Below are 26,329 nucleotides of genomic sequence, written 5' to 3'. Positions count from 1 at the left end.
CAGTGACCCTGATACCTGGCCAGTGGATAATCCGTGGCTGTTTGGGTCAGGCAGTCAGTCAGTCGGGTCAGTGGATGGTGAATCGGGATAATTGGAGGATCGTAATCGGGCGCCGAGTTCTGAACCTTAAAAAATGTAGCACACGGGACAATTATGGGAGGGATTAATAAGCTCCTGATCACCATCGCGTGTATAATCCTTCCCAATGCGATCGACTGTGCGATTCGGAGCGATCTCTTCAGCGGTCCAAAAGGTACGAGACACGGTCGTTTCAAACTTCGTCACTGATTAACCATCATCATTTTCCCTCTCTCAATGATTTCCTCGGTGAAATCTATTCTCGGAGAAGAATTATCAAAATTGGTTACGAGTCGTCGGTTTTCGGAAATTGAATATGGTCGCTGACTGCGGACGACCGCGTGATTGATCGAATCTTATTCGAACCCGAAGCCAGGATGAAGACCCAATCACGGTGCTGTTATAAATAAATCCGATATCCTGCTCGGCTGGCTAATCGGCAGGAGAATTCTCCTCTCTGAATTGTATCGATATTTTCCTAACGGGTTTACATTATATCCGTAACGTTTCATTACGGGGAGCGAGGTATACGTTTATCGTGTTGAGCGTCGGAAACGAATGTAATCAAGAGCTATAACGAAAAATTGTGATTACAGCTTTCGTCGGGCGGTGTTTATATTTGCTGTCGCAAGCTAAATTGTACGCCAGCCCCGGTATGCACCGTGCTTCTAAATTAGGTAACCCACCAACGGGTACAATTATTGTAGTTTAAAATGAAATCCTGATAATCATTCGCCAAGCACTTGCCATCAAGCGATTCGAACGGGTTACGCGCGCAGATTGCACTCGGGTAAATAAAAATTCAAATTGCTTTTCATACGCTGTGATATTCGTGTCGTTAAATTTGCATAACGACCGTTAAAAGGTACCAAGTAATACTTAAATTACCACACCCATACCCGGCTATATTCTTAATGGACGATATTTTTTTCCAACCACATCAAAGTATGCTACCCGTTTAACGAACCGGCAACAAAGTATATTAAACGCAACTAAATTACACTCATCGTCGGAATTCGAGACGTTTTTTTCTTTTTTTTTTTTCTCCTTTCCAGATGAAGTCGAGTTCGTCAACCCGAGCGAATCAGAGGTTGACGTGGTTGGACGTGGCGCTGCTACGGAGGCTGACGACATGAATCAGACCGTCGATACGAATATGCCGTCAGAACTGCTGATAACAACCTTGCAGGTAAATATTTCTCAGTTACTTTCTATCGTTGTTTCTTTCTCATCTTCATCTCGTTTGTAAGATGTTAAAAAAAAGCATCGCCGATGAACCGCATTAACCGCGATCGTCGCGTGTAACAATAACCGATCTACAACCGATCCGCGTAAGAATACCGAACGATAATCCCTTCCGAATCTGTATCGCAACGAATGGTGTGAAGAAAAAAAAGAAAAATATATAAGATAAAAATATCGGAAACAATATCCGAGGGCTGCTGCACGTCGGTGCTCGATTGTGTCGTCTACGGTTCCGTTTGGTACGTTGATTCAGTCATTATGGGACCGCCGCCTCAGCCGCCACCGGATCGTCGGTCGGGTTCCTCAACTACACACCATATTGACGAGAGTATACAAAGATATTCGATAACGAAGGAAAACAAATCTCATATACACCGTGCGAAGAGATCCGCCACCCACGTGCAGCTCGTTAGACACGCGGTGAATAAATAATTCGTCGTCCTTCGTATCGTTGTGTTAAATCGTAGATAGGTGTGGGCAAAAAACTCTAGCCACAAACCGCGGCATCTTCTACCGAACGAGTTTAGTTTCTAATTTTTCATCCTTTGTTCTTTCACCCACCCACACCCACCCACACATACACACACAAACGCAATAATTTACGACCTCGAAAGCGGAGACGGCGATGCGGCGTGTGCCGCCGCTATTCGTAATATATGTATATATATATATATGTATGTATATAAGATCCGAAGGTCTGCACGTGTCTGGAGAAGATCGAGCGGTCATTCGCGCATCGTATACGGATTTAAGGATGACGATCATAATAATATCAATAATAAAAAAATTAATAATAACAATGATAGTAATACCCCGACGAGAATTTATCCCGTGGTTTAATTTTTATTTCATTTTTTCAACTTTTTTAAATTAAAAAGAAAATCTTTTTCCACGCTCAATAACCTCATGTTATACACGTCCGCGGTCTTGAGGAATTATGTTTCGTCCCTCGCAGCAAAATTTTTTTACATTCATATGCACACAGGATATGCCGTTCTCCGGTACCATAATGGAGAACGGGACGCTGGTGGGTGTCGGTTACGCCTTTTACATCTTCGAACTGTTACGTAGCAAGATGAATTTCACCTACAAGATCGTCTTGCCGAAGGAGAGCGTGCTGGGTGACGTGAAAACCGGGATTTTTGGACAGCTAGTAAGAAAGGTCAGCGCAAAGTTTTTTGTTACAAATATACGACACTGTTAGTTCACGTTGACGGGTGAATACGCGTGTCGGTGGAGTTCCAAATACGCGTCACGCCTTGCAACAATAACGCTAGGGTGTCGCTCGCTTGTCGGAATGGCGAACCGCTTTGGAAAGCGATAACTTTAAAAATCGCTCGAGATCGCTCGAAATCACTAAAACCGCTTGTCGCCCGATCAACGAGCGAATACCCCTTAGCAATAACGTATACAGCGTAATGAATAAGCATTATAATTGCAACGATCTATTAACGGACACTGTGTGACCCTCTCGCTCCGTTATTGCGTCATATAATTCTGAAAATATAACGTAAACATTGATTAAGTAATCAGCGTTGGATGTAATTAGTCATACGAATATCAATGTCGAGTATTGCCGGGTGCGATTATTACGCATAGTGAGAAACATCCGGTGTTTCATTGATTTTCTTTTCCAAAGTGAAATTTCTCTTAGTACCCCTTCTTTTTCCTCTCGATCAAAGCTTCAATCCGCGCGCTTTTCGCAGATCTCCCACGTGATAAATTCACGTTATCGGTCAGTCGTCAATTGCATTGAAACGTGTTACACTTGCGCGCGTGCCTGAAGTGAACAAACGTCTGTAAAACAGACTCCAACTTGGACTTATTGTCAGTCTGGAAGGAGTCAGAGGAAGAGGTGGGATCGAGGCTAATGAAACGACCCGAATGTCGGGAAGAGTAATGAGAAGGAGGAGGGAGAGATTCGTTTCGTATAGTTAGCTAACGGCGAGTTTGTACCTACGTGCATCGTACAGCGTTAACGAGTCAATTACATCCTTAAACGTTTATTGTACAACACGTACGGTGACCGTACTGCCGCGGTTGCAAACTCTCTTTCTTTATTCCCTGCTGCAGGAAGTCGACATGGCGGTGGCCTTCGTTCCCGTCGTACCGGAATTTCGAAACCTCATCAAGTACAGCACCGAGTTGGACGAGGCCGAATGGACCATCCTGATGAAGAGACCCGGAGAATCCGCGACCGGTTCGGGTCTCCTCGCACCCTTTGACACCCAAGTCTGGATTCTCATTGTAATATCCGTACTTGCAGCTGGGCCGACCCTTTACTTTTTGATTCTTGTAAGGTAACGACGAACGCGTGACGTAAAAGTGAGAATTGAAGATTTTTTTCGCGCCTCTAAATTTCTCTCGAAAGAAAGATCCTAAATTGAAATATCGTTACCGTCAAACTCCTGGAACACATTCAACGCGAGAAACTATAAACGGAGAGAAATTCTACGTTATGCTCATATCTTATTATAGTTTCCGTATACGCAAGAGTGTTATTGTTTTTCACGCCTGAATTGTTGTGAAAATATATTGTTATTGGAATATTTCTGAAGCCGTGTATATGCGAGCCTCGTATTTAGAATTCGTTATTATTATACACATGCCGAAAAACATAATTCTTCTAAGTCCAATCAGATTAGAACGGAATTCCCTAAATGGGTAAACAAACTTCGATGTTATACATATGTAATGTACTCTGTCTGTTTTTGTTGCGACTACACCCGCCCCGACACCGTTGTTATTTGAAAATACCAATTTAGTTTGTTGATAATGTATAAGCGCCGCTCAAATTAGTCCCAAGAGATAAGACACGCGCCATCACGCATCGTCAGACTCGCTTGCAATCTTTAAATTTTATTTACGCGGTTCACACGCCGCTCCGTCAAATTTTACCCGACAGTTTTTTATATCTCAAAATTCTCGCGAAGTACAAGGTATATATATATATATGAATTTAATTTTCACTTAATTTTTTACCACACTTAAGGTTACCTGTACAATCAGACCGTTGCTTGTAATACAAGAGAAACATATTACGAGCGATGACATCGTCTAGGAGAACATTTGGTGTTTTTTAAGCGTGTAATATGAATATCGTCACCACATTTTTCTTTTCCACGCATGTACAGATTCCTACTATGCCGGGATGGAGAACCGCGAAAATATTCACTCGCGACTTGCATGTGGTTCGTATACGGCGCTCTCCTCAAACAAGGATCAACTTTGTCGCCGGTAACAGGTCAGCCTTTTTCCTTCACCTTTCGCATCGAAGGTACATACCTGATTTGAGATGTATAAAAGTTGAACAAGTCTCGATAATCTCGTTACAGATTCCGCAAGATTGTTATTCGCTACTTGGTGGTTATTCATAACGGTACTGACTTCATTCTACACGGCTAATTTGACCGCATTTCTGACACTCTCGCAATTCACATTGCCAATAGGTTCGGCAAGTGATTTAGCGAACAAACATCAGCAATGGATCGCCGAGAAGGGTAACGCGATCGAAAAGATGATAACGCAGGTGAGAATTAAATTAGGGTGTGTCTTAAAGGTTGCGTATAATTAAGGTACCTAATGAGGAAACCTCGCGTTCTGTAACCGCACGATTACACGCAGAAGGACAACGATGAACTTACGATGCTTCGTCGATCCGTCGAAAAGGGATACGGAATATTTCTCAACCTGGCAAACAAGGACGACAAATACATTCTCGATTTGGTTAGTTCGAGTGAGTACGAAACGAGTGAATTTCACCCCACCCGCGACCCTGTCCTCACCCATGCACCCTGTATTTCAGACAAAATGTATCTGCGGGAAAGATCTATAGTGACGTCGTTGCTCTTCAACGATTACATGAACAAAACGCGAGACGGTGTTCTCGAGTCGAAACGATGCACCTTCGTGATAATGCCGGGTAGTATAATAACGAAGAGCCAGGCGTTCGCCTTTCAACTGAACACAACGATCGACGCTGCCATTAACAAGAGGTCAGTAAATAGGTTTAACAGGTGATAATTGGGTGGCTCGATCGAGCCGCGAGAATTGTTAGCTTTTCTGAAATTAAACCGAAGTAAAAAACGACAACGAAAATCCTGAAACAGGCTTTTGGCGCTGGTAGAAACCGGGATCATAAGTTTCAAGACTTCGGAGCATCTTCCCGGCACCGAGATATGTCCGTTGAATTTGGGATCCACCGAAAGGCAGCTGAGAAACTCGGACCTGGTAATGACGTACAAGGGTGTCGGTATCGGGTTCGTCGTTGCTCTGACAGCGTTCACGGTTGAAGTGATTTACCGTCTTGTCATAAAGCGAGAAAAGCTGAGGAACCAGGAACCCGAGCTACCGGCGTACCGGATAAACGTTGCGGAAAAATCAAATTTCCAGAGAAGCCCGCCGCCGCTTTACCAAAATATCCACATCCAGGATTACTCGAAAAAACAGTCGATCAATGGTCGCGATTATTACATCGTGAGGGAAAAGGACGGCGAGAAAAGACTCGTTCCCGTACGAGCGCCATCCGCTTTTCTGTTCCAGTATGCTGCATGATAACGAAAACCTTCTCACAGAGTGTAAAATATTATACAAATTAACTACTACTGTAACTTTCGTGTATTCGTTTACAAATAAAATGAGTTTTGGCAATAATTCGTCGAATCGTAAAATCTTTGATTCACCACGCAGACTTTGAAGTACTATAAATTTACGAAAAACGTTGATACGGAATGAAGGAGCAGAACATCGCGATAAGAAAACTTTTTTCAATCGTGGCTATCAAATCTAATCGATTGAAACATTCAACACATTATATTTTCGTTTTCTTTTTTTTTCATTCTGAGTATTAAAAATCCCCATTGTTCCCATTTTTCCAGTTTGCTCGAAACAGCGTTAAAGTATAATCGTGAAAAGTATGACAAACAAAATAGAAAAAAAAAATACCGAATCCACCGGTATACGCATGTTGTAATATATTATGCAAAATGCATCTGAGCCATTTATTTAAGGCGTTACCTTAATACAGGTATACAAGCACTATCATATATATATATATATACACAAAATTGTAACTGTAACCAAAAATGCGTGAGACAACAAAGAGCTGGAAAAGATATGCAAAATAATTACAGCGCAAATGTTATATTCGTGTCGGTGGGTTATTTTTCGAAATATTATAATGCAGAATAAACTGTGGTAAACAAGATACTACTTATGGTATCGGGATCTAGAAAACGTACAGAATATGCGCTCAAATATGATATATATGTATAATATATGAATGTACATATATATATATACATGTATGTATAATAAGACAAATTTTATCGGACCACGATATGCAAACATATCCTTGTTGTCCATGTAGCAGTCGTGCGTCTCGTGATTAGAAGCGTCACTACATCCTGTGTGGTGGAAATTAATCAGAAATAATGCTACGAAAATATACTAGCGCAAACGATGATTTCATTTCTGGCTATAACGTCGTTTCGTACTTCGCGAAAATGAATTTTTTTTTTTTTTTTTATTCAATTGTATACGAACAAACACAAAAGAACTTCTCGCGCGTTATTATTCACGATTATTGAACCTTATAGCGACTGGAAGGCAGCAAATTATAGGCGGATGTCTATTTCCATGTTGAATATTTTAATGGGATCCAATAAAGTCCAATAAAATCAAAATTCAAAAAATAACACATTGGATGCAATTTGCTAAACAAGTTGTATATAAATTTAAATCTCGTTTTTCATTTATTCTCGGGTGAAACGACATCCGCACAAATTTGAAAAAAGACAATTCGTATTTAGTACAGTGAACGAAAGCCAATAGTTGAGTAGAGCTGAAATATATTACACATGTGTGACTCAGTGGGGGATATGAAAATAACCAAAACGAGGAAAACGATTTGTGTTTTACTCAGACAACTTTTTTCTGAAGAAAAACAATAACAACCAATTAATAAACGCCGTCGTAAATCGTGTCAATCGTATTATTATCTCTATGTATAAAAGTCATGAGAATCGTTATTTAATTAATTTGGTGCTCGCGTTCGTTTGAACTTTGTCATATGGGAATTTCTTTCACCTTATCTTATGATTAAAATTTAGAGAATATAAAGCAATGTTAATTTATTGTCGAAATATCGAAATAATATTTTTATATCAAACTTTGAGAAAGTTCCGGACTTTACAATTTTAAAAGCTCGGGATTACCACGGCGCGTGTTACGTTTACTTATACTTAGGCAAAATTCATTAAGCTGAATCATTGTTACCATCGTAAATAAAAAAAATATCACATCAAATTATTTCGTTTTATTTAAATTTAATTTCTTGTCTTTGTAGTTCTTAAACGAAATAAGAATTCTTCTTTACCTTTATCCTCTACCAATGGTAACTCAGATTCGTCACCGGCTTAAAAAAAAAAAGCAGCGTTTTATTAGCTCCGGCTGAATTTCAAATCTATTGCATTATTTATTTAAATTATCCGCACTTTGACCAATTAATGATAGAATATAATGATAAATTCAAATCGACCATTGTTCCAGGCATATACCGGTAGCAAAAAATAGCATAGTCTATCGCTTCGATAAACTTTTTTTAACGCACTTTTCGCGAGACTTAAATGAGTCTCTTGATACAAATTTGACGATTTAAATACATTGTATGACATTAACGTGTACCGATAATTATAAATATATCTTTTACACTAGTTAATTCAGAAATTTTATTATAGCCAACAATCAAGCGGTCAGTTTGACAAGAAAAAAACTCGAAACGCAATTAAAATTTTACTATGCCGTAAATAAAATAATATGTTTAATATAAAACGAACAAAATAAAAAATAACAATCAACAACGGCACTTTAAGTTGCCAAAACGAGAATGAGATAGTGAAGAGAGAAGAGAATACAAAAACAAAACTGTTATTCGAGTAAAGATTATTTCTTCCACTAAGCTTGTACAAAATCGATTAAATCCCTTATTTAGTATATAAGTCTTGGCACTTTGACGATTTTTGTTTAAAGTATTTGATTGATTTCATTCTACCACAACAATTAATTGTTATGCCTGTATGTTTGCTGTAGCATTTCCAAATTTTCAACTATGCAACAATCGTGTAAGCAAATTGTGTCGGGTATTTTTATCATTATTGTCTTACTGTTGGAAAATTTTTTTTTTCTATCCTTAGTTTGTTTCTTTTTTCTAAATTTAAAATATTTTCGTTGGCTGTGAGGAATGCAAAGAGAAAATCATGTACGCGTGAGAATCGATTTAGTAGATCATTGAATACTATTGTCTAGTTTATACAATATAACTGTGATGTACTATATAACGTATAAATTTCACATTCATCACCGTCTTTTTTATATACAACACACGCAAATCAATTCACATCCTGGATGTTCATAAATATATGTTTATCTGTAACATACTACGAGATATATTATAATATGTATGTAAAGGTTTTTTGACTGCTTTCAATCCGCCTCATCATCACACTTCCGAATCATAAAATAATGGAATAATTTACTATTACGAAAATATTTCGTCATACGTATAATCAATAATTATCAACAGCCTTCAACGCCGCTCCTTTTTCATTTCCATTATTTTGGCTTCTTATTTTTAACCAATGCCTTCTTTTTCTTCTCAAGCGCCTCCATTCGTATATCTTCCAAGTCTTCCATAATGCCTGAAAATTTTCACGCAATGTCTAACACGAGCAAAACTGATCAGATAAAAAATGGATGAAGCAATAAAAATTCCTGAAACCATCCAACAACCACGTGTTTGCACGCGGGAAAATCTACATCGATAAAAGTTGGAAGAATTAGCAACGAAACAAAGTAATTAAAAACTGCTAACAGACAGTTCATATTTGTATGGAAAATGATCAACGAGGCTCGATATATTAAGAACAGGCTATGACTACTAGCTATATGCAAATCTGTTAGAGGAGCAGAATATTTCACAGATTTAGGGTTATTACCAATTTTTGTAGAAACGTATTCTTCCTTGAGCTGCTGAGCAAAATTGCTTTCCATACCAGCGTCGTCTTCGTCAAGATCCCTGTATTTACTTTTGTCATATCCGAATATCTCGCTAATATATTTACTATAATCTTCCGCCCCATCCCCCGGCCCATCATCAATAAAATCATCCAACTCTGAATCGTGCTCAGAATCGTCATCGTAAATGCGTCCTGCGGTGGGAAAGGAATTGCAAAAGAATAGATTACACTACGGCCAAAAAGGTAAAATATGAGTGTTTAAAATATCATTTTCGAAGATAGCGGTCAGATGGAGCTTAAAATAAAACCAAAAGTCCAACCAATGTCACAAGTGAAACTAGAAGAAAGACTATCTCACGTTTCTTGACCACGGGTTTCCGTTTCACATCCTTTGGAGGGAATTGCTTGGGTCTCGCAGGTCTGACATCAGGTGGTGGAAACTGTCTAGACTTGATATCAGCAGGAGGGAATTGTCGTGGTTTTGCGTCGGGTCTGAGAGCCTGTCTAAGTTTCGAATCTTTTCCAGATAACTTTTGTTCAGGAACTTTCGATTTACTCGACGATCCGTTCACAGTTTTTTCCTCCGCTCTTTTAACTTTGCCAAGTGCCAGCTTTTTCTTCTCCTCTTCTATACTGCGACGCATTTCCTCGAGCAATTTCTTTTCAGCTTCGATTTTCTTGCGCTCTTCGATCAGCTTGTCTTTTTCCGAAGACTTACTTTCTCTCTCTGAAGGCTTATTACTACTGCTATGATTACCGACTCTATCACTGACTGCAGACGGTTTCTTGGGAATAGTACCTATGGGCGGCTTATGCGTCAAGGTATTTTTCTCCGTAACGCTAGAACTCGGTACACTTTTTGTACCGTTTAATTTGGGAATTCTATTAACCGCGGGTTTGGCAGTCTTACCAGAATTTACTGGAGAGTGAGAATTTTTCGAATTTTCATTCATACGATCTCGCTGCTCTTTTCTCTCCCGCCATTCCTTTTCCTTGAGATGTTCCCTCATCTGTTTTTTGGTCATCAATCTTTCAGGTTCTTCAATTTTCGTCGGTTTCGGTTTCGTCTCTAATACAATGGGCTCATGCTGTTTTTTTTCAGCTATCTGTAGGAGTTGCATGAAATCCATCGGCGGAGGTAGTGGTCTTTTCTTAGGCCTCGGTTTTTCGTCTCTTTCTTTTTCAGGCACTGTTGTTCTTTCCTTTTCCTGTTTAGAATCTGGTTCAGGAATCGATAACTCTTTCTCACCACTCGTAACCTGAGATCTTCGTTTTCGTTTATGACCCGAGGAATCCTCTATTTCTTGTTGTTTCAGTGCTTGTTTTACTCTGTCCTGTCAGATTGATTGACCAGTTTTTACCAAACACAAATCACGAAAAGGGAACAGAAATTTAGTGAACATAAATATCGAACGTTTAATCTTTGTTTTTTACTTACCTTGGTAGTCGCGATATCCTTAACGGTTTTCTTTCCACTTTCGGAGAACAATGGTTTTTCTTGTGGCAGATTTTTATACTTGTTCATAAGCTGATTGTAAAAAGCCGAAGCCTCCTGAGATACGTAACCATAATCATCCTCATCCGGCTGAGAAGGGCCTATAATTAATTAAATATAGTCTAAAGTTCAGCACTTCCTTCTCAAAAGCATTGCACTATATCGAACTTGCTACTACGATAACAGCTGTTAAGAGTTTATTGCGAAAAACTTAAGCTTCAAGAATCTACAATCACCTTAAGATTGACATTTTCCAGCCCAAATATTTTCCCGTCAATCCAAAAGATTCCAAGAGGTAGTGCTTCTAATCACATTGTTACACAACAACCGGTTATTCTGAACGCATCACCTTCTGTCAAAATTATTTCAATATTCTCTATCGGTACTCGACTCGACTTGCTCAAAGTTTAAGTCAACGAACTATAAAATACTTATAGAGAAAACGTGCAAGAGCAAGCAATCTTAGAATATTTACACGATATGGGAATATGAATTTTTATCGCACATTGCATGAAATTTCAACACTGGTTAACTTAAAGCAGCAAATAGTCATATGTACGTCCAATACAGTAAACACCAAACGTTAATTCAGTTCAAATATTTTGAAAAAAAAAAAGCAAAAGACAAAAGTTACCGGTTGAAGTCCTACGTGTGTTACAAAGCAAGTACAGATGACGAAAACGAAATTGAATTTGAACTGTAATGACATTATACGATGGTAAAAACAACCGAGACGAATGCTATAAATCGATTGTTTGTTTTCGTGTGAAAAAATTTACCGGGGATTTCGAGAAAATAAAATTCACAAGAAACAAAAGAATGGACGACTGTTAATAGTAAGCAATTAGTTGTATTGAGTTTCTGTTCTTAGGGATGATAGAAATGGGATGGCGGAAGAAAATTGATACTTCAAACCCTCTACACTACTCTAAAATTAGTTATCTGACCTTAATATATCCCTCAGAATCCTCTCTCCGCTGTGTAAAATCCAGCAAATCATTTCTTTCTGGTTGATGCAATTATGGGTGGTGGGTTTATTCATTTGTATCACTTTCACTATAATTCGTTTATTACCTGTGGGCAAAAACGTTGCCCGTTACGGGTGAATAATGTAGGAAACAATACTAAAAAGTTTTTACTACAATTATTTCCAAGCTTGTAATTTCTTGTGCTTTTGTTTTTTATTTCCCCTTTCTTTTTTGTCTCTCTTTCTTTTCACTAACTAGATGTTAGAAACATACCTCTTGGAAACTCATTTCGGTACACATACAGCTCTTAAGATCAATATTACCTCAATAGAGAGAAAATTCATTCGTCAATCTCACAATCGGTAACGTTTAATGCATTTTGTGCTTTTACACATAATTTGAAGTGATATTAATCAACAGATTGTTTAAACTATGTGACTCTGCTGACCAAAAATTTAGAATATACGAAGACTTGTTCGCCTTGTATACATTACAGGTCAATTATAGCAATGAGCTGTAAAATTAATTATCAGCTACGAATCATACTACATTTGTAATTCGAGCAATAAGCAGTGCCGAAAATTCTGTCATAAAATGTGTGCAATCACACATTATCTGATTTTCATTCGTTTTTGCGTTAACTTTTTTCATTGGATTTCCCCATCAGTAAGGCTATCAATTACTACATCGCAATACAACACAATAGCGTTATATCATACCTGCCATAGTAACGGCCGTGTTGTCATTATCAATAGCGTCTGCAAGTACAGATTTATTAGCAGCTTTACAGACTTTTAAATGCTTATTGATTCTACTCTGAGCCTTGTGATCTCGTAACGCTAAAAGATTCTGAAACGAAGCAAAAGAATAAAACATCGAGTATTAGAAAAATTTCACAATTATAGATGATCAGACATGCTGCTACATATTTCAATTATTGACGATACAAGGTGGAAAACTATTGAAAACATGACAAGTGCAACAAATGTGCACATACTTTTGTACTTTTCTCAATAATCATAGCTATTGTAATATTATCAAAACGACGAAAGAAAACAAAGATTCATTTTCTTCTTTCACTTAACCGATAAGCCGTATAGTCAAAGACAACCGTTGGTATGAGTGACGGCAAATCTCGCAACGATAAGACTCTTTGTGAAGAATATGACAGAAAATGATATCGGTATACCTCTTTTCTCTTTTTAGCATCTAAAGCCTTCTGTCGTTCCTCCTCCTCTTTCTTGGCGAGAAACTTTTTAATATTAGACGATAAATTGCTCGACGACTTGGACTGTTTTTTGGGCGGCGTGAACTTTGTCTGATAACAGGCGACCGGCTGTAAATACAGCATATTGATAATTAGCCGATTGGTAGCATTAATTGGGTTGAGAAGAGTGAGTAATAGAATTTGTTGATAAAAAAGGTAAGCAATGGTTAATGATTAATCAGGGAATCTAGATCGACGATGGGAGGGGAGAGAAGGTGGGAGGCAGGATTGTGTGGATATTTCAGAGTCTAACCACCAACAGTGAACGATATAATTCCGAGTTACATATGTACGCAAAACGGATACCTGTTTTCCACCTTCGTTCTTTTGCGCTACATTCAACAATGTTCCGAAATCCATTTTCCTTTGCGCTTATACGTGGAAAAATATCCGCAAATACGATACTTCACTGGGTTAATTTCTCCAACGTCTGAACAATCAATTGTATCGCGTACAAGAACGGCGATTACTTGATTTGAACATTATCTGAAACCACCGAAAGATTTCACTGAATCTTATTTCGCTTCCGATTATTATTATTAGCGCCGTTGCTCGCTACTTGCGATGAACCGTTTATTTATTTTGTTTTTCTCAGATTCTTTTTCTCGTCTTCTCACCTTACATTTCGGCCATCTTCCGTACGGGTGCAAAGCAAACTGCTGCAGAAAGCGAATGCGGAAACATGGCGAAATAAAAGTGACTGAGCCATAGACATACAAGGAATGTCTAGACTGTCGATGATTTGGTAACGCTTTCTGGCACAAAATAGGTTTACGAAACTTATTTGCAGGGTACTCGATCGGTAGGCGTATGTCGGTAACCGTCCAACACTCTGCCGTATTTAGCATGACGGAACCAATGGATGTTCGTAATTCGTTCCGTTTTGGAATTTTTAAATTTGGCAGACATTCAGACCTATCGAGATTGTTTCCACGCTGAAAAATGGATCAGAATCATCCTCTCGTATATCACAATAATCCTTGCATGAATTGGCTATTACTATTCACATTCAAAGCGATCGAGACAATACGCCTGAAGGTCGGGCAACCTAACTTACACGTCGGTAATAGGATTGCAGCCGTTATACCAATTAATTTGACTTGATCGTCCGAAAATATGCATATACGTAAGATCAGAAAATAAAAGTATTCTTCGTAAAACATCACTAAAGTAGTGATCTATGTAATCTCTAATGAGAATTCGATTTTAACATACTACATACAACGCTCAGAACCTCCGAATTAAGCAATATAATAAACATTAGTCCTAAAACTGACCATTCTATAGTATAATACTTGAGTAAAACATAATGAAATTAATGTAATCTCCATAACAGGCGTTTTTTCTGTCTCTGGTTGTTGCAATTCGATAATTTCGGATTAATTTTATGCTGAAATCTCTTAACTCGCTTATTCTTTCTATTACTTCCTTCTTTATACATATGGAACTCTCGTCCGCTGAGCACCCATTGAGAAAATAATTGCGACAAGGGGGTCTCGCTTTTGCATGCTGATGAAATATAACAGCCCGAATTATCATCCAGCTTATCGCCTTCTATGTACAACGGTTAGTAGAGATCGCATCATACGACGATGATCGAGGATAAGCCGCGTGTATCTAGGGAAGTAAGAGGAGGTTGTCGCGCTGAATCATTCTTCAGTCTACCGTGAGCACCGCCAGAGTAAAATAGATCCGTAGATCTGTGCTTCCACGCTCGGGAGCACGAGGCTTGCAAACATACGTGTAATAAACATATCGATGCAAAACATTGGAAAGCGAACGGCGATATAAACCCGCGTCTTGTTTTAATACAGACTCTTGTTCAAACGTTTCTTTCCGCGATCTATTTTTATTCAAATCTGCAGAGAAACTCAAAAATTTTTAGTCTATCCAATGTAAGAAAAACGTGCAACAGCAATGTCAGTTTGAAAAGTGTGACAGTGAGGATAGTTTGAATAATAAATTTCTTTGTCTTGTTTCGTCCTGCGGTGGATAATTGCTTAAACTTCAGTTTAAAACGAAAGCAGCTATCCCATAAATGCGTACGCGTTTGATCACGGAATCGATCGTCGATCGTGCGTAAAAATCCATCCGTATGATTCGAATCCACACGGTACGAAAGTCGAACTATACAAAAATCTCAACATACATAAATCATGAACTGGAATAACAATTTGAATTCTCATCACCACACGCAACGCGAATGACGTTCATGAAGTTTATTCACTACCTGTTATTCCACAGCAGCTCCACACTTCACAATTTACAGTTATACGGTGAAATTTGTTTTTCTAATCTACGCAGGTACATGTCACGATGCTGCAGCATGAGCAGCAGCAGTGCCGATTCAACGAAATATCAAGAGTAATAATATGCTGAAAATTAGTGCGAAACCTCAACCCATTTCCGTATTTTATAAGAATAAATTCATAATAAAAATGTAGATAAGAATCTGCGCTGGACAATGAAGGTAAAAAGATGAAGAAACACGAGATACCGGTACCTATACTATACTCATTGAGATACCGTTGATAAACGAGATAACTAGAATAGTGGCGACCGCTTTTTTTCTCCTCGCTACCATTTCAATCGGATCGAGTACCAGTGCGGGAACTTGTAAGCTCCTATCAAGAGCTGCGAAGCTGCAACACGTTGCGTTGCGGACATCCCAAAGAAGCAAAGTAACTCGATCGAGACGTACTGCAATACCAGCTCGCGAGGTGGATAAAAAGGTACTGCTGTGACTTTCGATCTACATCACTTCCCCGTAAACATTATTACCATGCACGATTATTACACCCATGGATACAATGAAGCGAATCGTTTGATAATACAACTGATTAATTGTTGCGATTATATCGAGTTGTGTCAAAGATTGTCAATACTAAGATTTTGGACTCAATTAAATATGAAAACAGCCTTTAAGTGATATCAAACTTCCGTTGAAAGAATACTTGCTTTGGACGATCGTCTAATTATGAATGAAATTCAGAGATTTTACGGAGACACATTAAAGTTAGTTACGTTATTGGAATGATTCGTGTAAATGAAAAAATGCATTATTTCGCGACTTTAGAAACGTCTGAAATTTAGTAAACCGTAAAATAAAACGAGAGATATTCATATTTTGAAACCATAGTTCCTTTAGACGTTATAAAATTGAAAATAAAATAGATTCTTTCCAATCTATCGTCACGATAACGTTACTAACTTCAATATCGTAATTCGAGAACGTTCCTTCGTCGCATCAATATTTAACTACAATTAAACGTACCGGTAATAAATTCTAAAAGCTGCAGTTTCTTTTCGTTTGTACGATTTATAATAACAATAATGAAGAAAAACTTTCATCAGCCTCTCAGACAGCGATTTTCCTAAACGATTTCAACAGTCGAAACTGTTGGCCGAACTGCACAACTCTACTAGTCTCCGCACTACGCAATCAACTCCATAAGTGCCAATCTAAAGCCATTTGATGATTTAAGCCCGGATATTCACAACCAACGCCGGGACAATTAGAGCTATATATACTTCGTACCTATTGCACGCATAGGTGTAGGTATAAGCACGTCCGTACAAAGAGACGCGATGAATACAGAGTTGCATTGCATACAACCTATAGTCGTGATTTATAAAACGTCGCGTCAATCTGTCGTCCCAATGTTCTGCACCTTTATGCTAATTCAATAAGATGATTACCGTAGCAGCGAGATGATCCGTCGCAGTGTACAAGTACAGTGTAGTGAACTGTAATCAGGGATTTGCACGACTATGAAATAATAATTACACCGACTTGCAACGAGAACAGCTACAGCCTTGATCTTCTGCTAATGACAACATACTTCATGTCATCGGATGGGTGGAAGAAGGTTTTGTTTCGGCTTCGCCGTGAAAAAGCTAAGACAACACCACGTTCTTCCTCCCAGCCGACGATACGAGACGCTGCACATACCTGTGCAATCCGTATGTATAATATATAACAATCAGCTCAAAGTGTGGAATTATTATATGTGATCTTACGACATGAATGTCCTGCATGTAATATTATGATATAGTTAATGATTGGAGACATGGCAATTTTTAATAATATTATACGCTACAACGGCATTTTTTAATAATATTGTACGCTTTGTAAATATATGAGGCTGAAGTTAAGAACGTTAACGTAACGAAACGTTATACAGGGGGAAAAATTACTATTTTGCAGGTTTATACAGTGACTTTATAGTAGGCAAGTTTTCAACATATGAATACATTTCTCCTTATTACGATTTATTGAATTTCAATTTTTTTAAACGTTCCTGCAATAAATTTTGAAATAACGATTTTTCGGCATCATTACAATAGCATTACTGACTTTAGCCTCATTTGAAAATTGATAACCAACTGCCTGACATGAATCTTAATTAATTGGATTAACGAAGAGAATAATGAGCTCATTGTTAGATGAATTTGTACACAATATCGTTTCAAGTTCAAAGGAACCCATGTAGAAAAATGCCGCGTCGCCCTTTGACCCGCGAGTTATCATACCGGGTTTAACAACCAGAACAAGTTCAAGTTTTTACAATTATAATCATACACTGCATGTGACGATGTTTGCCTCTCGACATATTATACGGCTCCCGATATAGTAATCGCGACAATCTATAATACTTGTAATTTTACTTAATTCGATGTACAACGTGATACATCGAGCATTTCAACACCGCATATAGAATAATATCACGGAAACAGGCTTTTCAATCGAACACGTTGCCGCACAGGTCTAATAAACAAACAAAGAATCAAACGATCGAGAATTGTGGTTCTTGATCAAATAAGACCACAATTTTGATAACGCTTTCGACAATAGCACTCGTATAATAAAACAGACATAACACGTATGTACCTACTGCGTTATAATTCTTCACGGTTTTCGGTTTGTTAACACGTCCGTCCTTTTGTTCGTACGAATACGGTGCTATACGCTCAACTCTGAATAGGTATACATGCAGAAAGACACGCACAGACACGTGGTTGGGTCTGCAGTAACGATGGTGAAATTATTAAACTACATATGATACTGGAAGTATGAGCTTGTATGAATAAACATGACGCGTCGCACTGCGGGATGTAACAGCTATTACACAATTATTTTCCAAAAGATTTGAAAATTATAATAAAATTATACACGTATGTACAACATGTTTGTGATACTGTGCCCGTCATGACCGTGAAATCGGAAGCAAAAAATTCCGCGATATTATCGAAGAGCGGATTGTATCAGGTACAATATAATAAAATATAACCTTCGGATAAATTCAAGATAAATAATAATTGTAATCAGTTTACTGGTGATTTGCAATCAATAAGTTCATGTTGTATAATCAATTGGCACACGTCCTTGCGCGATTATTGTACATATATTACACAAATCAGAAAATCCGACATCCTTTGGCTACGGATGTAGTTAAGATGCAGCCAGCTAATTTCTGCCTGAGCGCATGGAATCGAACGGTTTACTTTTTTCTTTTTTTTTCTCTACCAGTAACGTACCCTGCGTACTTAATCGAATGCATGTGTTTGTTATTTGCATTATGTCTGTATAGATCTATAAATATTGACTAAAGTAAACAGTTTTTCTCAGCTTAGAGTATATAAGGGTACATCAAGTCTCGTACTTCGGACCCTCTTCGCCTCGTTGCGGTCTGTGACGCACAAATATTTCCGTGTATGGTACAAAATATGCAACAGCTTAGACGATTCATGGCTTGCAAACCCAACGATTCTTCGAAAGTTCACGATTATTTTCAATTCGAGAATTTTTATTTAAATCCGCGTTACACATTATTTGTATGTAACACATCATTGTTTAAACTTTTAAACCCGAGCGGCGGTGGATGCGAGTTAATGTGTAGTTGTGTGTAACGTAGATACGGCAGGATGCAGGCGTCATTTAATCAAACGACGTTTAGGAAATGATTTGTTAGTTCGTTTGTTTTAAAAGACAACGCTGGAATAGCTGGAACGGCGACTTATTGTTAGTTTATCGTTATTCCTTCGAGTCACGCATTGTTGTGCCGAGTGCACCTTTGAAACAAGATAGTATTCAATGGTTTTTGGCGTCGCTGATTACGAATCTGAAACCAGATTTCCAAAATTCAAAACGGCGAATCCAATATGGCGTACGAAAATTTCAAATTTTATAGAATACGGTAAAAAAACTCTATGCAAGGATTTTCGGGTCGCTGATTGGATTCGCCATACTGAACTTCTAAAATCAGCTTTCAGATTCGTAATCGGCGACCTCGAAAACTTATAATTGATGCAAAACATGTATATATGTAGAAGAGTAACTTTCTCGGAAATGAACTGTTCCTTAAATTTTCACGAATTTTTTCAATCAATTTGTTTCTATAAAAAATAATTTACATTATTTCACAACAATTGCTCTCGTGTACTGAAAATCTATCAATATACTATCAGAAATATAAAAAATCCAGCAAAGAAATATGTTGCACAGTTCTCAAAATATCCAAAAAAATGGACATAAAATAGATGGTAAGAATGTTTATACACCACTACGACTGAAAGGGTTATATTATTGGGCAAAGTGTATTATACATAAAAAATATTCATCGGATAGTTACTATTGTGGTGGTTAGTGAGAGGGGGAGAGAGATGGGGGAGGGGCAATACTCGAAAGATAGCCGAGTTCGAGGTAATATCGGTTTGAACGATGACAACTTTTACAACAGTTTAACAGAAGCAATACCGAACACAAGGGATTTGCATCGTCGAGGTTCGAGTATGTTCTAAATTTTTCGCGAGTATAAAAAAATAACGTAACAACAAATAATAGTGAAAGTAAAGTGACAAACGGTAGTGAAAAATTTTTCAAACAATTAATCGCATAACTCCATTACCGTATTAAAATTTGACTGTGGAATAATCTAGCGGTAAGTTGGTATATTTATATGTAATGTAAATTGTGATCCAATTAATTATATTAACATACAACGACAATCACATTCGTGAAGCTATCGTTTTTCATTATTTACGTATTTAACAAAGAATATCGGTGAGAAATTTTAGCCGATTGCAAATATAATTGCAACGATACAAATGCGTTAAAAACATGAATTGCATTCGGTACAACGGAGTTAAGAAGAAGATGAATATAAGAAACGTGTAAGAATTGACCCAAAATTTGAGAAAAAAAGACACGCGCACACACACGCAGAGTCAATATCGCGGAGCATTGGACTCGTGCGATGATTTATTAGTCAAAGAAACAACAGCGGAAACACGTGAGGTATAATTCTTAGAGTCAATATTATGATACTTACATGACCAGGATAGTAGTTCTGTTGTGAATGGCGAAAGTAATCGTAGAAAGACGGAGAAAGAAAATTACAATTGCGGTAAGTTGCAGAAATGTGCACGGCGATCGTCATTTGCGGCGATAATTCGACTCATGGTTGCATATTTCCATGTAAAACCATATATTATATGTAGGTATATGCTGGATAAGCAGTTGTATTGTATTATATGTGTTGAACACGGAGAAAAGAGAAAATTCGTAATTATAGGTATGTGTAGCGATTGCGTAGTTAGGATGTTTGATCGATCTTCGAGGGTGCAGTCGAGCATGGTTTTTTTTTCACCTTTAATTTCTTGCAGGTAAAAATAACCCTGCTGAAGTTAGTAACGTTACTATACCGTAACGATTCGTGGTGAAGAAAAAGCGTTATTTCGAAATTTTGGAACTGTTCGAATTTTAGTAAATCATAATAAAACAAAACATACTTATATTTTGCGATCTTAGTTCCTTCAAAATCATTGTAAAAATATGAAAATAGTGATTTTTTACCAATGTTTCGTTACGATAAGGTTACCAACTTCGACCTCGTTAAAAATATGCATTTTATCATACGTATTTCTGTATCGTTTATAATAAATGTTTTTCGAACAAACAAAATTTCGGTTTCGTTCGATACAATACACTTGTACATATAATCGCACACGTATGTATACATAATATACGAGTATAAATTATTTCGCATCACATGTACATTTACATATTGCACGTTTGCGTGTTAAAACTTCGAGAAAGCGACATCTTTCCCACGCACACGACTTTTGTACTTTTGAATGTACATCTACCAGTTTTTTGCTCCGTTTTTTCGCTCACCGTGCGAATCGCCTGTTTTAACATTTCATATAAACGCTCATCGTTACAGTCGACACTTAACGACGCCCACCTCGTCAACTCTCGACGACAAATTGTACCTATCCTACTTTCGAATTTAATTAAAACAGAAAATTGAAACTAAAAATAAGGTGAATCTCGTACCAACTAATTGTAAGTATACGAGTAATCCACCCCAAGCCGACTTACGTCTGATCCCAACCCCAACGGTGATTTTATTTATTCTTAAGTATCGTGTAGAGTGTACAAAAAAATCACCCTTCCCTGAGTCTAAGATTTTTTTTGATTTTTTACCACTTCCAAAAACACATAACCCAATTTACGAGTGAATAGCCCCCTGATCGGTTTGGTGTGGAATGCCTCACATACAGGCAGTTCCGTAAATCCAATCGGTTGATTGTCGCAAGCGTATAACTGTCATCGTAATTACATATCACGACGGTTGTATCCACTGATAGAAAAATTAGCATTGACAACGATTGGCAAATGATATCGCGATTTCCATGCATTCCAGAAGACGTCTGTATATACCTGTATATAAAATATACATGTAATATAAATAGTATAAAGAGAGTATAAGTGATATACCTGTTATGCATAAAAGCTTCAGCTTACTAGAAATCTGTCTCCGAGAGGAAAGAAAATGAATATATGTAACAGAATCGAACATGCAATATTATTACGCCTGAGAATTACGCGATTATTCGAAAAGGTTCGAAATTTGAGAGTATTTAGCAAGAAAAAATCCGGGGATAACGCGTTGATACGATGACTTGACACACGTGGCAAATGCGTGTCATTGTCTCTATTTCAATCCGGAGTTAGAGAGTGGGGAGTGTAGAAACACCCACGTGCTCGTAAGACAACACAAATTTATAACAACGATGTGTTGTATTATTAGAAAATCTTGGCGCCTTGAAATCCCCACCTGCCTATACTGAGAGAGAAAATATCCTCTCTTTAACACGCATATGTATGATGTATAAGTTACGGTATGGTTGGCTGATAGAAATAATCAGCTGTGTTCGAAGCGCGATTTTTTCAAACTAACGTCGAACTCTTTAATCATTCGCAGAGCGTCGTCTCATTTGATCTTTATCAACTCATTTGACCGGCTATTTGATCTTCGATTTTTGTAATTAATTTACTTTTTTATTTATTATTTTATCTTTAGAATCATCACAGAATAACGATGGCGGTGAAGGAGTGGTTCCGAAAGCTGCAACCTGTGCAAATCTACCTGGTATTATTCTTCACGACGGCCTTCGTGATCGTCGAGTTAATCGTGAGCCATTTCACCCACGGATTGACACTTCTTGTGAACACCTATTACATGCTATGCAACATCATCGCGCTAATCGGCTGCATCGCGTCGATAAAAGTAAGCCGAGCAATGTGTTATTAATATTTCAAACGTATCGATTGATTCGAGTTACCCGGAAATGGCTAGTGTCGAATTAATTGTAAAAATAGTTTCATTCGAAACGCATTTTTATATAGTACAGCAATCGCGAGAACAGCAACGACGAGGAAGAAAATTCGGCGGTCGCTATCTCGGGGAAAAATTCTACCGGTTCAGTGCCGTCGTTGTCGGCGAAAGTGAAGGTGAGTGTGATATTGTTTTTAAGGATATACGCCGGATACGCCGAACAAGGTACTCGGCGTGTTTCAACTTTTTGCAAATAATTCAGCATGAATCGCGATCGGAGCAAAGACTGAAGAACACTTTCGGCTGGGCGAGGATAAACATCCTGACAATGCTCGTCTGCTGCGTGTGCCTGGGCTCGTTTTGCTTCTCGGAGCTGGTCGAGTCTGTTCAAACTTTGTTGCACATCGATCACTTGGACGCTCTGCACCAGCCACTTACGGTATTCGGCATCGGAGCGGTGGGAATTCTGCTGAATGCATTTTGCTACATCATGATCGGTGGATACACGTTTTACCACGGAAGTTCGCTTCAGGTCACGAAGAACGGCGATGTGATAATGAAAAAGTAGGCAATCGCCAAACCCGAGTCCCCAATCTGCGTGTCGATGATAGAAAACGATCGTTTCGATAAACCGCGTGCGGAAATTTTTGCAGAAAAATCGCCCCAGCTTCCATTCCGGCGGGCGAGCAGCGATTAGCTTCGTCTGAAACGCGAAACTGTACACCGGCAATCAGGTTCCCAGGAAGACCAGGATTCCGGGGTATTTTTAGAGACGTGCTTGGCTGCGTTTTCGTTATGATCGACTCGCTAGCCGTCTACTACACGGATCCCTACGTGGGCAAATTTATAGATCCGATAATCGCCATCGTGTCGTCGACCTCTCTTTTATTTCTCAGCTATCCGTACAGTGAGTATACCTAGGTAATCGATGCAAAATTTAACCGAGGGGTGTTTCACCGAAGCGATTGAGGCGTCGATATCATTCGAAATCACTCTGAAATCAGTGATATTAAAATGAAATTCTGCATTAGTGGTCATCAAGGCAATCATTGATAGTCATGAGAACTTATTCAGCATTACAGTAATCTCTTCGTAATCTTAAGAAATGACGTGAAATTTTAGAAATCATGATAAGTCGCGTAATCAAAGTATAATTTATAATCCCTCTACAAAATGTAAGTCATCGTGGTATTAATTTTTACTCCGGTGAAGCGCCCCTTGAATTCAACAGTTTTTCTTCTTCTCCCTATTTTCTCACAGATTTTTTAGGGCACTCAACGATCGTGTGTTTTTCTTTTTCTTATTTCCACAGTGAAGGCATCCGGCCTGATTTTGTTGCAAACAATACCAAATCACATTGACATAAAATCGCTGAAGAAGGAACTGCTCGAAGCTTTTCCCGGGATAGTTAACGTCCATGATTTACACGTATGGCAGTTGACGGGTGATAAAATAATATCTACGGCCCACATAATATTCATCGATCCAACGGCAAGTTACATTACTTACAATGAAAACGTCCCCAGATTTTATATTCGCATTGGGAATGACTGATAAACTTTCATAATTTGACGAAAGTTTAATATGATTTAATTTAAATATCGAATCTTTGATTTTATAGATGTACGCATGTATCAGACACGAAGTGACCGAGTTTTTCGTAGAAATGGGAATAACGCAGGTTACAATTCAACCGGAATTTCAAAAAGTAAAAAATCTATTAACATAATCATGTTTTTATAACATTATAACATCCTCATGTTCTCCAAGACGATTCCGAAACATTGAAATAAAAATAACCGACTTTCAACTTCGGTATATCCTTCATCTAGTTGAATTTGCAAAATAGTTTTATCATTGCTGTATTCCAAAGTTGCGTATTGACAAGTTTTTTGCCTCTAAAAATGCATTGTTACATAGCGTTACCAACTCCAATCTGATTCTTTTCGACATCGGCATAATACGTGAATCAAAATTTCAGGTGAAACCAGAGGTGAAGAAGATCGACTGTCTGATCAAATGTCGAGGTGAAAATTGCAGCCTTTCTCAGTGTTGCTCGAAAGATATATCGCTCGACAGCGACTCCGGCCATCCAACGAGCACAAACCGTCAGGGGATACACAGGAGGTTTGAAATGGAAAAAATCGTCCCAGACTCACAGCCGATGAGCTTGAAACGATTTACCCCCCACACTGCCGAATATTCCTGCGAATCTAGTCAGACGGTGGTGATTAGAAATGAAGCAGATTCGGCAAACGTTGAGAAAATTTCAGAAGATATAACGAACACGAGCAAAGCAGTCGTGGAAAAGGAAACATGCAATGTTGATATCGAAGACACAATGGTACTTCAATCAGTTTCCGAAAACTGTACAAGTGGATTTGCATAATAATACCGAAGAAGTAATGGTTTCATTATTTTTCATTTCTTTCGTTTATTCAAAAAGTCTGATTTTCACGAAGACTCGATCAAACGGGAGTTGCAAACCGCGCCTAGAAGAGATGGATGAGTGAAATTATGAGCAATTGATGAGCGAAATCGCTGACTTGTTTGTACATTTGATGATAAATCTGCAAACGCATGACGGATCAGTTTTTCAGTTGTTAGCAACGGGTCGAACTGCCTGATTTCGAATAAGGATTGACATGTATATTGTGCAAAAATTTGCGTTACACAAACTTTCGGACGATACATTGTGCAATGGAAGTTAATTCCATAAGTGAGCAGAGCTAAACTAATAAGCCTTGAATTGCAACGTATCACGTACATCATCTAAGCATTAAACCTACCTTCCTACCTACGTGAATATTTTTTTTTTTGAATCATAGACTAAGTGAAATTTTATTCTGTAAAAAGGAAGCGAATTGATAGTTCAAAAATATAATGACCTTTTCCATTCTAATGTATGTTTGAAGTTTCACTTTATAAAACTCACAAACGCCTTGTATTGCAAACATCTCAACTCATAGTGGGATTTTTTCCCAGGACGTTTACGATTAAGTAACGGTCGACGGATTTTAATTCGAATGGCTAGAGATGAAAGTGTTCCTTAACGTTGTGAATGATAAAGTATTATTTATTAATTGTTAATAAGCTGGCTATTCGATTGACTGTTCTTGCTGGGAAATGAAGATTAGCTACAAATCGTTATTATTGTTCCGGTACGTGTGTAATGAAATGCAATATGTTACTAAAATAAGTTAGCATAGCAATGCGATTTTTGATGAAAAATATTTTTCATAATGTACACACTTACGTAAAATTCCTCACACAAAATTGCACGTGTTTGTAATCTTGAAGCTCACTGAATTTTCTGTCGTTCAGTCACATTTTGGTGTACATACAAAAATCACTTCCGACAGTTGCAGGGCTAAAAGACATCTTTGAAAACATGACGAAGAACAATACTTCACCATAGTTTTTTAATCGCAAGAAAAATTCTGTGCAGAAACATCGTCAACAAATTCACCAAATTTTGATTTCATTACGGCACCGAATTTCCACGGTATAAGCTAGTCTCATCATCAGAACCGTGGAGTAGCAAGTCCGCGCGCTAATAGCGGGGTTAAACCTCAAAGGTAAATATCGGTCTTTCAAAACGATAACGAGAAAATGCATAACCAATGACCGACTATGCA

General features: G+C 38.0%; 3 protein-coding genes across 13 annotated transcripts; 2 read left to right on the top strand and 1 right to left on the bottom strand.

Moving 5' to 3' along the window:
• Positions 1-5,978, top strand: LOC124221082 (Ionotropic receptor 76b). Its single transcript, XM_046630729.2, has 9 exons — positions 1-253; positions 1,134-1,267; positions 2,309-2,485; positions 3,397-3,623; positions 4,458-4,567; positions 4,659-4,852; positions 4,948-5,059; positions 5,129-5,318; positions 5,433-5,978. The coding sequence occupies exons 1-9, from the start codon at positions 154-156 to the stop codon at positions 5,875-5,877; spliced, it is 1,689 nt and encodes a 562-aa protein (XP_046486685.1). The 5' UTR covers positions 1-153; the 3' UTR covers positions 5,878-5,978.
• Positions 5,979-8,434: 2,456 nt separating this feature from the next.
• LOC124221081 (protein SPT2 homolog) lies at positions 8,435-20,522 on the bottom strand. 3 transcript variants are annotated; one of them, XM_046630727.2, is made up of 8 exons: positions 13,686-13,758; positions 13,375-13,554; positions 12,991-13,137; positions 12,521-12,650; positions 10,777-10,934; positions 9,697-10,672; positions 9,318-9,530; positions 8,435-9,020 (listed from the first exon to the last, which is right to left on the bottom strand). In XM_046630727.2, the coding sequence occupies exons 2-8, from the start codon at positions 13,426-13,428 to the stop codon at positions 8,935-8,937; spliced, it is 1,764 nt and encodes a 587-aa protein (XP_046486683.1). In that variant the 5' UTR covers positions 13,429-13,554; positions 13,686-13,758; the 3' UTR covers positions 8,435-8,934. The 3 variants fall into 3 exon arrangements, with proteins under 3 accessions (XP_046486683.1, XP_046486681.1, XP_046486682.1); XM_046630725.1 differs by lacking the exons at positions 13,375-13,554; positions 13,686-13,758 and adding an exon at positions 20,400-20,522; XM_046630726.2 differs by having other exon boundaries at positions 13,375-13,727.
• ZnT77C (Zinc transporter 77C) lies at positions 14,621-25,784 on the top strand. Of its 9 annotated transcripts, XM_069136884.1 has the most exons (9): positions 14,726-15,181; positions 15,373-15,800; positions 22,437-22,643; positions 22,763-22,867; positions 22,954-23,255; positions 23,345-23,598; positions 24,004-24,182; positions 24,313-24,399; positions 24,673-25,784. In XM_069136884.1, exons 3-9 carry the CDS (start codon positions 22,455-22,457, stop codon positions 25,078-25,080), a joined length of 1,524 nt encoding a protein of 507 aa, XP_068992985.1. In that variant the 5' UTR covers positions 14,726-15,181; positions 15,373-15,800; positions 22,437-22,454; the 3' UTR covers positions 25,081-25,784. The 9 variants fall into 9 exon arrangements, with proteins under 9 accessions (XP_046486692.1, XP_068992985.1, XP_046486689.1 ...); XM_046630736.2 differs by lacking the exons at positions 14,726-15,181; positions 15,373-15,800 and adding an exon at positions 14,621-14,634; XM_046630733.2 differs by lacking the exon at positions 15,373-15,800.
• Positions 25,785-26,329: the final 545 nt, after the last annotated feature.

The sequence above is a fragment of the Neodiprion pinetum genome, chromosome 6 (genome assembly GCF_021155775.2).
Source record: "Neodiprion pinetum isolate iyNeoPine1 chromosome 6, iyNeoPine1.2, whole genome shotgun sequence".
NCBI lineage: Eukaryota > Metazoa > Arthropoda > Insecta > Hymenoptera > Diprionidae > Neodiprion > Neodiprion pinetum.
Note: the sequence above shows the minus strand (reverse complement) of the source record. Positions and strands in the feature narration are given on the sequence as shown.